General features: G+C 36.6%; 1 protein-coding gene across 3 annotated transcripts in view; it reads left to right on the top strand.

Annotated features, from left to right (window-relative positions):
• TRPC6 (transient receptor potential cation channel subfamily C member 6) overlaps positions 1–14860 on the top strand; it is a 453173-nt gene that overhangs the window by 228264 nt on the left and 210049 nt on the right. For all 3 annotated transcript variants that reach the window (XM_078655966.1, XM_078655967.1, XM_078655968.1), the window contains exons 6-7: positions 6758–7022; positions 10062–10257. In XM_078655966.1, coding sequence (XP_078512092.1) covers positions 6758–7022; positions 10062–10257 — 461 coding nt within the window. The remainder of the gene's footprint in view (positions 1–6757; positions 7023–10061; positions 10258–14860) is intronic.

Below are 14860 nucleotides of genomic sequence, written 5' to 3'. Positions count from 1 at the left end.
TGGTATAATCATATTTAATACATAACACATTATTTATTAGATGTTGAACAAATACAAAACAAAGTTATTTGGATATCTTTTGAATAATATACATTTTTGTATTTTGTAAAATATTGTTCAGTTTTTAATATTGTTCGCAAACATATTTTACATACATTTTTATACTGTTATATAACATAAATATTTGTATTTATATTACATATTTTTATATATGTTATAATATTATGTAATACCTATTTTAACATTTTTGTATTCATTTTTAAAACATTGTTGTACATGTGTTTTATATTTTCAATATTTGTAAACATTTTAATAGACATGTTATAACATTTGTGCTAAGTTTCCAATTGACTCCTATGGGGGAGATAATCTTTTTTTTAAAACTTTTACTAAGCAGCCATTTTTTTCTACTGCTGACTCGATTTGGTAGTCTATTGGTGTCATTGTTGGGTTGTTCGTGGAGGGAAGAAGTCACGTTGGGTGCTGCTCTTTGTCAGTAAAGATAGGTTTACTTCTACCTATTTTTAAGGTATTTCTCCGGTGGGGGAGGTGACATAATTATGTATATTATATTTCTAGTGTTATGTGTGAGTTTATTGTGTGTTTTATTGGGTTTTTGGATGCTATTTGCCATTGCATAGGTATACCATGGTGGAATATCTACGACAGCTCCTTGGCACAGGAGGCAAAAGTGCTTTTTAATGTAAGTTATGTGTAGTGTATGTATTGCTGATTAGTTGTGTGTATGGTATTATGTGTGTCTATTGTTGCTAATGTAGTGTTTTGTTTGGGAGAGTGTTTTGTAAATTTTTGGCAGGTTTAATTTATCCTGGGCAGTTCTAAGGGAAGTCCGACATCCCAGTTTTTTTGTTTTTAAGGAAATCTGAATTAGTTTATTATAAACTATTTTTTTAATACAGATTTTCTTGTTTGTTACATGTTTCCTAAAGAAGTTCGTTTTTTCACTATTTGTCTTGTTTTTATGGAAACTACAAACTTGCTTCAAGTCATTGGTTTATTTTAAACTAAATTTTTGCAACTGTTTTGGGCCTTTACTATTGTTTAAACAACTTTTTGGTGGGTTACTTTTTGGGACTATGCGCATTTGGACAGAGATCTGCAATAATAAAATCATAAGTTAATTTTATGAATTTACTGTGGATGGAAATGTCATGTTATGCTGATATATTTACTATGTTGCTCTGTTGAAACTATGTGATGTCTTTTTACAATTATGTGTAGGTAGTATATTACTTTGTCTTTTGTATTAAATAATAAAAAAAACTTTTTAATAATAGTAATAATATTTTTATTTTCTAAGTGAGTAATGCAAAATCAAAGCAATTTTTCCACTGGTATAATAGTAATATATTACTAGTTTTACTAAATATATTTCAATTATTTTGGTGCATTATTTCTTAGATTCCTGTACAGTTTATATGTGGTTTAAAGGATGGATGTGGCTATTACTTCTCAGTAGTCTTGTCCTTTGTTGTTTATAAATAGTCTTACTTTGAATTGTAGATGCTCATAAATTTTTCTACCTATTTGGATTGGAAGGCATTATGTCATTCTTCCACTGAGGTGTTTGTTTTTGCCTCCGTGCCAAGCTGTCGTAGATATTCCACCATGGTATCTGAAATTCTGGCTGCGTTTGTGTGCTGACCTATGTAGTCTGCCTAGCCATGGTTCCTCAAAGTAGTCCATTAGGGGAGCTAGTTTGCCTTCATTATATTGGTAGTAGGGACTTTCTATTAGGATGTTGTATTGATTAGCTACTTCATTCACAGGGAAGTAGGCTAGTGTAATAATTTGTTTTATTTCAAAGGCAGATTGGTTGCTGGTGGCGTACTCCACCTAATGCAGATTTCTGTAGGTGACGCCATATACTTTTATTAAAATGATAGCAACATTCCTGTATGGCTGTGTGGAGGTATACCTTTAGTATAGATTGTGTCATAGCTTGCTCAAAGTAAAAAAAATGTTTGGGGGATAGTAGTTTGTCTGTTGCTGGATCTGGTTTAACACTTCCACGTATATACTGTTTTGTTTGTTTGGCAGTAATGCATAGACAAAAGTTATGTTCCTTTTTTGAAATTCACCATGGATGGTTTATAGTTGATGGAATGGTTTGAGACACATTTTAAAATGTTCCATCCATCATCCATGTTTGACATTGTGCTAGTTTTAGTAAGTTTGTAGAGGTAGCAAATATAAGTATACGTTTGCCATGGATTTTATTGTCAAACAATAGGAATGACTTCTCCCTGTGGGTCATTGCAATCTGTGGTGGGATGTCTATATCTCGGAATGTTTTAGCAGCAGGTGTAGTTTCGCTGGAGACCCTTTTAGTTCGAGTTCCAAGGCATTTTAAAAGTGGGTATTGATGGTAACTGGCCAGTTATATGTTCGGGTATGTGGGGTAGTAGATCTTTAAGTATTTTTGCTGTAGGTTCTTTAGAACTAGTGCTTGCTTCTCTTATTTTTTCTAATACTTCTCTCACGTCTATTTCTGTTACATTGAGAGGGTGGATATGCTCTTTTACATTATTTGCTACAATTTCTCTAGTAGTTGCTCTCCCATAACATTTATTAGAATAATATTTAGTGGATTCCCAATTAATATGTTGAGCAGAAGCATTTTCTTGACTGTGTGTCTATCCCATGTAACACAGTAAAAATGTCCCCTTCTGTGTTGTTATGAATTTTGCACCTTTGATCATTATCCCTCATTTGGGATACAAGACGTAGCCTATAAATGGCTCAAATCCTTTTTTCCGGAAGATCTCAAAGGATTCAACTGGGTATACTGAAGTGTGGAGTCCCTCAGGGATCTGCCTTGTCCCCCCTCCTTTTTAACTTATATTTGCAGCCCTTAATTGACTCCTTGGTAAGCATGGGCTGTAAAACTTTCAACTATGCTGCTGACACACAGTTGTTACTCAGTATTGATAACACAGCATCTGCACAGACCCATGCTAAAAAAATACTCAGTCATACGGTGAGCTGGATGACAGCAAATTCATTGAAGATCAACCCAGAAAAAACTGAGGTTCTGGTGGTTTCAACCGAAGCGTCTCCTTGGGGTGATTTGTTTTGGCCTCAAGATCTGGGCCCGACCCCTAAACCCTGTTCCAATGTAAAAAGCTTAGGCATAAAGATTGACCATGAGTTGACCATGGTCAGCCAGATCTCTTCAGTGGTTGGGACTTGCACTAACTTAATTAGACAGCTACGTAAGTTAGTCCCTCTGCTCTCTTCCTCTACGCTCCGTACAATTGTCTCTGCCACAATAATTTCGAGATTAGATTATGGGAATGCCCTTTATCTGGGTCTCCCCAAAACACTGACAAATAGGTTGCAAGTAGTCCTGAACGATGCAGCTAGGCTGATATTTAGGCTACCTAGACGCACTCATGCATCGCCGTTGCTCTGTAAGCTACATTGGCTCCCCATAAAACAACAGGTGGAGTTCAAAAGTCTGTGCATTGCCCATAAGGCAATTTATGGTCAAGCACCGGCCTACATTAAAGAACGCCTCGAAGTCTATAACCCCTACACGATCACTGAGGTCCTCGAACACTCAACTGCTGTCCTGTCCTCGCTATAAATTAGCGGCGAAGGGTGGCAGATCTTTCTCAGTGGTGATTCCACAGGTTTGGAATAAACTTCCAGAGTCTCTACGTAAGGAACCAAATTTGTTGCAGTTCAGAAAATCTCTAAAAACACTCCTGTTTAGGGAAGCCCTAGGCTCCACTTAATGCCATGGTTTGACGGCTTTTATGCATCTGATCATTGTTGTTCGTACAGTTTTCTTCTATCAAGAGCGCCTAGAGACCTGACGGTGATTTGGCACTATACAAGCCGTAGTTAACAATAACAATAACAATAACAATTATGTCTTTATTTGATGTAACAACATGAATATAGAAAAATAGTTATTAGTGAATGTTTTTTATTAATATACAGTTAAATAGATATTTTCTTTTTTATAAACTTACTTATTCATGTTTAGCAACGTTTTCTCTAGTTGGAAACTTTTTCTTTGGTAAGCTTCTTCTTGAAGCAGGTGCTTTTTTCTGTTGGAAGAGAAAAGGTAGTTTTATTTTTTGCACTTATGTTTTTATGTTTAAGGACATTTAGGTTCTTTAATCTTTTAACTGTTGCTGTTTTAGTATGTTTAAAGTCGTTTTTTAGGTATACTTACTTTTTTGTGGTCTGTGCTGTGTGCTTGTCAATGAAGTTTGCTTGAACCTTGAATAATCTGTAGGAAAGGATAAACAATAGAAAGTGTGTTAGTAATTGTTTATTAAGAATTGTTTTTTATAGCAAAAGTTATTTAACTTCCTATTTTAAGTATAATTGTTATTCACTTGGAGAAGTGAATGCACAGTCATATATGTTGAATGTTTCTGTTTTTCAAGGAAAATCCAGTAGTTTCCTCCTCTTCAAGTGTTTCAAAGTTTTTGAGCTATAATTTAGTTAAACTACTATGTCTTTTATATTGTTTGTTTAATTGGTTAAGCTATTTTATTGGTTATACTTTTGAATAGTTTTGTAGTATTGGTTATTTTAGCTTCCTTTTAATTATATCTTCTCTTATGGCTATATTTGTAAAATGTCACTTAAATTAATGTTTTTTTATGCTAATATTCCAGATAACGTATTTTATTTAATATTATATGTATTTATTTTAACTAAAAATGTATATTGTTTGCAAATATAGATATGTGTTGTATGTCAGTGGGATGTAAAATGTGTAATTTCTAATTTAGAGGATTTTATGTTGATATATTTTAAATGTATTATTCTGGTTAGGTAAAATAATTATTTTATTCAAAAAGTGTAGTTATTGTGGGATTTATTTTTGTTGTTTGTTTACTAAAATTCCTATTTTTTTGTATTTTCTACAGCAATAATTACTTGTTTTAATAAAATTTATGTAGTCAATATTGTTGATCTCAATATTTTTTTACAGTCGATTGGATAGTTATAATCCACAATATTTTTGTTTCTGATATTTTTGTTTTTAATATATATGTTAAATTGGATATTTTTGATGTCGATATTTTGTTTCTGACAAATATCACTATTTTAATTAAGTATGGGGTCTCAACATTTTTGTTAATGATATTTAGGTTTCGATAATTCTGTAAGTCGATATTTGTGCTCTCAATATCATGTCAGGTCCTGCATATGACATTCTTAGAATTGGGTGTCAGCCATCTAATATCTGAAATCCTGCTCTGCGTTTATTTGTCAGGTATCCAGAGATCAATGAGGGTCCTTAGCTTGAACAAGTGAGCCCAAGCAGTCCTCTTAAAATACGACATTCACCTGTGTTTAGCAGGGCATGTTTTTATTCCATAATTAGCTTTAAGAGTGAACATAAAAGGCGTGACCATGACAAACCCCTGCTTCACCCCAAGCCTGCACACATGCAGCTTGGCCTCTCTTGTTGCCTAGATCTTGGTTAGTGCCTCAAAAGACATTAGGTTGTTTTCCAGTCATATTTATATTGTCTATTGGGTTTAATGCAAACATTTTTCCACTAATTTCAGTGATAATATTGTTCCGTTTTTGTTCACTCTTCTTCCATTTGTCTTTTTTATCCCTACTTTTTAGCACATTTATCTTTCTCTGTGATGGACAAAGACAACTTGATACATATTTCACTTGTAATACACTATAACAACTTAAGCCAGTTTATATAATTCCAGAAACAGTGTACATGGTACTAGATTGTGATAGATGACATCTTCCATTGTCAAACCAATGACCTGACAGTGTTAGGCAAGTCGGAAGTTAACAGGACCTGCACAGAGAATGAAAAAAAACATTTTAAATGGATATATACTCACTGGGGAGAAGAGAAGTGGTAACAATCTTACTTCCAGAGCAAACGAGTGAGGTAACAACTGGGGTAAATGTAATTCATTTAACATGTTTGTAGAGAGAAGAGTGTCCTGCTTCTTTAGGGTCAAATGTTCAGGAGATCACAGTTTGCAAAGTTCGAGAGACCACATTGACTAATGGCAGACTGACTAAAAGTTTCTCTTCTGTGGTCATGAATGGGCTTTTGTTCTGCCACTGGTGAAGTTAGGGGGTGGTATGCCTCAGAAAAAACATCTCGACCATAATTTAAATTATTTATATTTTGTATTAATAATTAAGCCTTTTAATACTTAAAATTGTACTGCTTGACTTACATACTAGAGATGATTTCATGCTTTTAGTTTGAAGGTAGAAGGCTTTCAGTTTACCTACTACCTACTACCACTTTCCCAATTCAGACCAGCAAAAATAAATGTTGGTTAAAAAAAAAATACAAAAAATTGTTTACGCCACAATACAGTCCTGTGTGCTTTGTGTAAATTAACACTGCCAGTTCTAACCTAACAAAATGAGACCGCTATTTAAAGCATAATGAGAACTCTAATTGAATTAAAGCAATTAGCATAACCAGCTATAGACTATTATTCTCTAAATTGAAATAGACTGAAAACTAGGCGAACCGCCTTTTCTGGCAGTGGGTGTTCATCCGTCTTCAATTGATACCGACATTTTTCATGCTTAAGTATGCATGTGGCATTGTAAACTTATTTATGTGCACTAGTTTAATGTAATGTAAAATTTTAAATAGGGAGTCAGGCTGTATCACAAAATACAAACAGTTTAAAAGCTGAAATACATTATATTTTGCACACCAACAATAGTTTGCATTTAGCTTTCAGTAACTTGAACTGTTTTTTTCTAGCCAGAATAAAATGGTTGCCGTCTGATCCTCAAATCATTTCGGAAGGCCTCTATGCAATTGCTGTGGTTTTAAGTTTCTCCCGAATTGCCTACATCCTGCCGGCTAACGAAAGCTTTGGACCACTGCAAATATCACTGGGCAGAACTGTGAAGGATATTTTCAAGTTCATGGTAATATTTATCATGGTGTTCGTGGCTTTCATGATAGGAATGTTCAATCTCTACTCCCATTACCTTGGAGCAAAACAAAACGATGCCTTTACAACGTGAGTATCGTTTTTAATAGCCATATATAGTACTATACACGTTGTCGATGTATTAGTGACAAGTACACATGCAAGTAATATTTAATATTTTTCTTTCTTCTACTAACATTTTTTCCCATTTGTCTGTTAAATTGGTTAACGAAATCATCTTATGTTTGAAATTTGCAAAATCTTCATGATTGTTTATAGCCACAGTCATTTTGAGTCTTTATCAATGTCTCTCTAACTCAATATTGACTGTGGTGGTTGTTGGAAGTGTCCATTTGTTTTTTCTGACGACCATCACGCATTTCTGAGTAACAAACACAATGAAAAATATAACAAGTATGCAAATTCCTATGTGAGTTGGACTATCACATGAAAATGATTGCATCATTAGGTTCACAGGTGGCCAACGTCTTACATGAGGGTATAGTCCTCACAATGATAACTGCTGCTGTTTTTTTCCAATGCCTTGCTGAGTCAGTAAGAGAATACCTGTGCAATGCCTAATGGTTCTCTCTATGTCTTTATGCAATGCTAAGTGTCTATGGGCCATATTTATGAAAGGGTTGCATCACTTTTGCACCAGTATCAGGGTACATGCGCAACGCAACAGTTAGATGCAATTTAACAAGCCATCCAAGGCCACCTTGCGTGGCCCTGAGTGGCTTGATAAATCTAGAGTAACTCAACACAGCACAAATCGCTGTGTTGCATTACTCTGCGCATGGGAGGCGCTCCATGGGTGGTGTGTGAGTGTTCCCACACCAAATACATGGAATTTGATGGATTTCCAGATTTACCATAAGTGGTAGACCTGGAAAGGTGCCAAAACTGCTACACCTCTCCAGGTGAGGCATAACGAGGATGAATATGTTTATTTCTCCTCTTTTTTTCACTCTTTCTAGGTGTCCTGCTTTCTGTGGCACTCCGAGAAAGAGGAAGATGCCTCAGAGGATTGTGTTTGTGCAGGAAAGTGTCCCTTCCTGCATAAAAACAATCCTGCTTACAATGCAGGCATCCTTGCACCATGGTGCAAGAATGCCTGCATTGGCGCTATGCTGCACATTGTTCACCAGCACTGGGAAAAGGCAGACATGTGAATATTGTGTTAAATACAATGTATTCCTGCCCTTTCCCTGTCATGTAGCACAGCACAGTAAGCTGACTTGCTGCACTGAGCTGCGCTGCGTGACTTAAAGATAAATTTGTCCCTGTGTGTCAAATACCTTGTATGTGCAAATCAGGTCCTCGATTAATAGTTGCAATCACACTGAGGAACTGTTTTCTGACTCACGACCAAGCACTCATCAAAAAACCCCTCAATGAAAACTCTAATGGAATAATGAAAACATCTGCAAAATCACGTGGGCTGATTCAAGACTTGGGCTCATTCAACACAGCATCCTAGCAGAGTTACCCTGTACAGGAATTGTTGAAAGAATGGGCTTTAGCAATATTTCTCCCCTTCCATCAGCCTGCCCTCATGTACCACTGGGGTGCGCTGGAGAGAACTGTAAGCCATTTAAAAGACCCTAAAGAGTCTGAGGCTGATAGGGATTAAATTCCAGTTTATCAGAAAGCAACATTTCTACGATATCCCCACAGCATACAGAAATCCCTTCACATGTTTTCTCCATCCCAAGGACAAAGAGAGAGCAGGTGTAGGTGACAGTTAGGTCTTAGGCTGTATTTTGGTCTTAGCCTGGACTATAGTGCCAGTTCTATTTGGGCAATCAGAAAAAGGTGCACATTTACGTCAGGTCATGCCCCATTTAAGGCATTGTTCACGTTATTCATCCTCTGCTTTGATTGTTTTATCCCCAGATGTTGTAACTGGATCAGACCAAAGCTTCCATGATTGCTCAAATAACAAAAATAGTGCCTGGGTGATTAACGTAATGTGTGTTTGTAACATGCGAAAGGTTGACTTAAGTGATTTACCATTGACCACATTTTCAGCGGGAGTATTTACCTCATAGCTGTAGTCTGTTCAAGTACACAGTTTTTGACATCGCCTAAAGGACGGACAAAGGTTTTTTTACTTTTCAAGTTTAGATTTGAAACTGGATTTTTTGACGTGTATAACACACCGAATATATCCTTACACTACTCAGAAGTTATGCAGAGCATTGCATATCTCTGTACATTCTACAGCAAAGCCGAATTGGATTTGCAAACCGTGAACAATTTAATCACTACAAAACGACAAATCCTTCTATTTGGAAAGGCCCCTGAAATCATGAGCCTCTTGCAGGAATATTACTTGTTATATTGAAAGCGACTTTTCACATCACCTCTAAAATTATCAAAAGACCAGGCGCAGCAGTGAAATCTAATATTCCATTAAATATACAGGCTTATAATTAGTCACAGCTGAATGAGCATGAACAGAAAATGTCGCTATTAAGAAAATATAAATTTTTCAGAACATAATTTGCAGTCATCAATGTGTAATTTGGAAGTGTAATGAATGGAATTAGAATAACCACTGCCAATTTTAAATACAGGCTTATCCTAATGGTGCTTCTGCCATATCAAAATGGTATATAAATGCTCCATCAATTCCATTAATAACCCGGCAATGAAAATACATCAGTTAGGGTAGGCAATAAAAGCAACCTGTGGCTTTATTGATAAAATGGATTTGCAATTTTGATCAGGTTGAGGAAAATGCGCATGACTAATGGTGCCCACACCACCACTTATATCCACTACTTAAAAGTGTTATTTCAAGGCTCCGGGCACTAAGTGCCCTTCAACCAAGCTTTGAGTATCAACAATTAATAGGTTCAACTAAAGTAATGTCTACAATTACCATGACTGGTGGATGAATGTTTGTCATATTCAAATTACACGGCCGTATCTTGTGAAATTAACAGTAAACAAAAATACATGAATATGCCTTGCGAATATAAACTTATGTGAAAAAGCCTTCTATTGACAAAAATCTTAATTGCCCTGCCGTGTCTTTTATTTATAGTGCTTTTTTAAGGTACAATGATAGTAATGATTGAAATGCATTGTTTGTTTTTAATGCCATGCGTTTTCTTCTAGAGTTGAAGAAAGTTTTAAAACCCTCTTTTGGGCAATATTCGGGCTTTCTGAAGTGAAGTCGGTGATTATTAATTATGGGCACAAGTTTATTGAAAACATTGGATACGTGTTGTATGGGGTGTACAACGTGACCATGGTGATTGTTCTTCTCAACATGCTAATAGCAATGATCAACAGCTCGTTCCAGGAAATTGAGGTAAAAATACTTTTAAATAAACTTGAGACTAATAACTTGTGTTTTAACCAATGTTGGGGAGATTTTCTAAGGTTAGCACGACAGATGCGATTTTCAATGCCCACTTTGCCCATACATACATCCATTTATAGGAATAAGATAACTCTAATTTGTAAAGTATACTTTCACCCCAAAGGGTTTCCTAGTGCTATTGGACAGATGTTCATTTTTAATATGCCCAACTCAATGTTAGCCATTTAATCAACTTCGGAGGGTGAAAGCGAAACTGTATCAGCTTTAATTCAAGCCTGTACCCATGGAATTAAATACAGATCCCTGGCAGTGAGATGCTGGCAGTGAGATGCTTTAGTTCAGTTGCTATTAATTACCCTGTGGTCCGGGGACCCCTGGGGGTCTGCAATAGTTGATCATGGGTCCACAACTAAATAGACAATTAAATAATATTGACAGATTAATAAAGTGTATATAAATAATGAAGCAAATGTAAAATTGAACATTGTAAAACGTTCTGTAACTGTGAAGGATTTTAAAATTGGAGGCTCATAATGTAGTAATCACAAAGAGAAGGTCCCAGGGGTATGTTTAAAGACCCTACCTGTTGAATCCCCTGAACAGAAATGACACCAACATAAGTCAACAGTGAGTCTACACAAACAAACAAAGTACCCAAATATACAATACAATAGGGAAAAGTTTAACAAAAACGAGTTCCCATCAGTCCACCATCGAGACCGCCCTTCATCATCTGGGATCTCTTTTGACACACATAACTAAAGCTGTTAAAGGTGAAAAAACCTGTACTGGCTGTTACCAAACCATGTACCAGGAAAAACCACAGCAATTATGTAGATGTGAGAAAATGGCGTGTCTAGTGGAGAACTGAATAGCAGTGCATAGAATAAAGTGTGTTGTGAAAAGAATAAGAAAAAGGTTCTAAAATGAGGTCGTGATCAGGGACAACAATTTTAATAAACACCCTCACACTCCTAAATCAATAAAAACAGTGCAAATTAGTGGCATAACAAATAACCACTTAATAAAGATATAAGGTCGACATGTTGCTGCAGTCTAATGGAGTCTCGAGATCTCCTGCTGCTTCCTCAGGACCATTAGTGCTACTGCTAGATAAGATCAGAAAATAAACCATATCACCTGGATAGTGTATGTTACTGTACAATCATCTTCTCATCCTGGATATAAGAAGAAAAGTGTATATGTAAGAAAAATATAAGTGAAATATACATGGGTACAATGTAAAGCATTAAAGATAACATGCAATATTGTGCATACTATATAATGTAATGCCAGTCGAGTAAAGTTGTTGACCGACAACTGGACCGTCTAAATCAGTCACCACTCACCAAATCGTGAGTATACACATTTGAATTCACTCACCCAATCGATGAGAAGGAAAAGCCCCACCTCACCTGGCGCAAGCTCAGGTAGTGGATGCACCGCACTATGAAGGAAACAACACAAAAATCGGTGTAAGCTACACCTATATGTATTCCTAGGCAAACCAGTCTCAGCCTGCGCCACACATAGAGCCACAATCGCATGCCAATAAACACCACGACCTGGCTGCGTTCATCTATCGTTTAAGAGAGTATGTTTAAGGAGCTATCAGTTACAACATACACTCGTCAGTGACCCCAGCATGTTTAGCGAGCTATTAGCTTAAACATCCACTCATCAGTGACCCCAGCGACTGCAAACACACTGGTACCATTCTTTAGGGGTAAAGTGAAGTAAAACAAAAAGCAAAAAGCAAAAAGCAGCTCACCTCTCCGTCGGTACACCGGTCGTCCCTCTAAGCTCAATCTTGGGGAGGCGCCGACTCGGTGTACCGGGGGGAATAAGTCCGAAACCTGCTTCCGCGTCAGGCATGGGGCGTGTGCAAACGTGGCTGGGGTCACTGATGAGTGGATGTTTAAGCTAATAGCTCGCTAAACATGCTGGGGTCACTGACGAGTGTATGTTGTAACTGATAGCTCCTTAAACATACTCTCTTAAACGATAGATGAACGCGGCCAGGTCGTGGTGTTCATTGGCATGCGATTGTGGCTCTATGTGTGGCGCAGGCTGAGACTGGTTTGCCTAGGAATACATATAGGTGTAGCTTACACCGATTTTTGTGTTGTTTCCTTCATAGTGCGGTGCATCCACTACCTGAGCTTGTGCCAGGTGAGGTGGAGCTTTTCCTTCTCATCGAGTGGGTGAGTGAATTCAAATGTGTATACTCACGATTTGGTGAGTGGTGACTGATTTAGACGGTCCAGTTGTCGGTCAACAACTTTACTCGACTGGCATTACATTATATAGTATGCACAATATTGCATGTTATCTTTAATGCTTTACATTGTACCCATGTATATTTCACTTATATTTTTCTTACATATACACTTTTCTTCTTATATCCAGGATGAGAAGATGATTGTACAGTAACATACACTATCCAGGTGATATGGTTTATTTTCTGATCTTATCTAGCAGTAGCACTAATGGTCCTGAGGAAGCAGCAGGAGATCTCGAGACTCCATTAGACTGCAGAAACATGTCGACCTTATATCTTTATTAAGTGGTTATTTGTTATGCCACTAATTTGCACTGTTTTTATTGATTTAGGAGTGTGAGGGTGTTTATTAAAATTGTTGTCCCTGATCACGACCTCATTTTAGAACCTTTTTCTTATTCTTTTCACAACACACTTTATTCTATGCACTGCTATTCAGTTCTCCACTAGACACGCCATTTTCTCACATCTACATAATTGCTGTGGTTTTTCCTGGTACATGGTTTGGTAACAGCCAGTACAGGTTTTTTCACCTTCAACAGCTTTAGTTATGTGTGTCAAAAGAGATCCCAGATGATGAAGGGCGGTCTCGATGGTGGACTGATGGGAACTCGTTTTTGTTAAACTTTTCCCTATTGTATTGTATATTTGGGTACTTTGTTTGTTTGTGTAGACTCACTGTTGACTTATGTTGGTGTCGGCTCATAATGTAGGACACGAGTCACAAAGGTAGTTAGACGAAAGACTATCTTAACGACTTTTGGTATTCACAAAGGACACTTACTACTCGTAAATGCCTTTGTGAATGCCGAAAATCGTAAAAGTTAAACATTCGTCTCATTTTACCTTTGTGAATCGGGCCCATAGTGTGTATCCTCAGATGGATTCTTGGGAGCAGGGCAAGTGCACCAAACAGAATATAAAATGAGCAGTGGGTGGCCTTTTTTGTTTATAATTATATGTGAATTAAAGAAATATTTCATCATTTGCGTTTTTGATGAAGGCTTGTTTCTGTATTTTTGTGTATTGTTTTGCAGTTCAAATCATTGAAATTGCTTAGGGGTCCTCAGATTCCAAAAATGACTCAGAGGGGTTTACTGAATTACAATATTGATTCAGTGCAGTGTCCTCGGATTCTAGTAATGATTAAGTGGGGATACACTAAATTCAAGAGTTTATGAACCACTGCTTTAGTCCACTGGACCGTCAAAGACATGTATGTATTACTTGCTGCATCCTGATAGTGTTCTTCAGGTGTTAGAATTTTTAAAAATGACCATGAGACTAAGAAATTGTCTGGATGAGTAAATGTGCATTAACTGCAGTTTATGGCACTATTGCACTTTATTTTGTATATTCTGTATTGGACATTACTTGCACTTTTTATTCTGATTCTGTCTATGCACTCGTTTTTATGATATATTTGAGTGTATGTAATTTAATATTGACTTTGTGACTACTGTGATGTTTTTATTATGTTTTATCTATTGTGTACTTTTATGGATTGCAATATATCCGAAATAAAGTCAATTTGAATTTGAATTTGGACTGCAAACTATAAACAAATATGCTATTATGTTGTGTGCTGGAGGGACAGGTGACATATGAGCCAACAAAGACATTTTAATTTCATTATGTGCCGTACATAACTACCATTAGTGGTGGGCAAAATACTTTTTTTCAATCTGCAGGAAGTGGACACAAAACTGCCAATAATTCTCCCCTTTCCGCTGTTTTCACCTCCACCTACCTTGACTTGAAAAAAAGGTGGAATGCAGCCAAAATGTCCAACAGAACAAGAATTTCTCATTCTGCGAAATTAATAATATACAAAACACTGCATTCTTGTGCCGTCATATACTGTCAGGGGTATGCAAATGTAAGTACCTTAAATCCAATTACGTTATGTCAATTACATTTGCAGGCTCCTGCCAGTGCTCTTTAAAACAATTTTTCCTGAAGGGAAGGTTGTGTTTCCCTGCTATAGTGCCAGGAGGACTCTGCAAGAAGGAGTAGAACACAGACTTTCCTACAGATGAATTTTCTTGGAAATACACTGGCAGGATACCAGGCAATGTGCTTACCCTAATGCAACTAGCAAAATGTTAAATATATTTCCCTTAATGCACTCAGAATTAGGGCGGAGTGCTTGATGGGTAAAATGTAGGACATGTATAATTTATGTTTTACATGTCCTGGAAGTGAAAACCTGAGAAAGTTGTGTTTCAGTCTTTAATGCAGGCTCTTCCATAGGTTAACACTGGTTTACATTACTACGTTTATTAAGTGCTAAGATCTATTTGAAAGTAG

The sequence above is a fragment of the Lissotriton helveticus genome, chromosome 8 (assembly GCF_964261635.1).
Source record: "Lissotriton helveticus chromosome 8, aLisHel1.1, whole genome shotgun sequence".
NCBI classification, from domain to species: Eukaryota; Metazoa; Chordata; class Amphibia; order Caudata; family Salamandridae; genus Lissotriton; species Lissotriton helveticus.
This window is presented reverse-complemented; position numbering and strand designations above follow the sequence as displayed.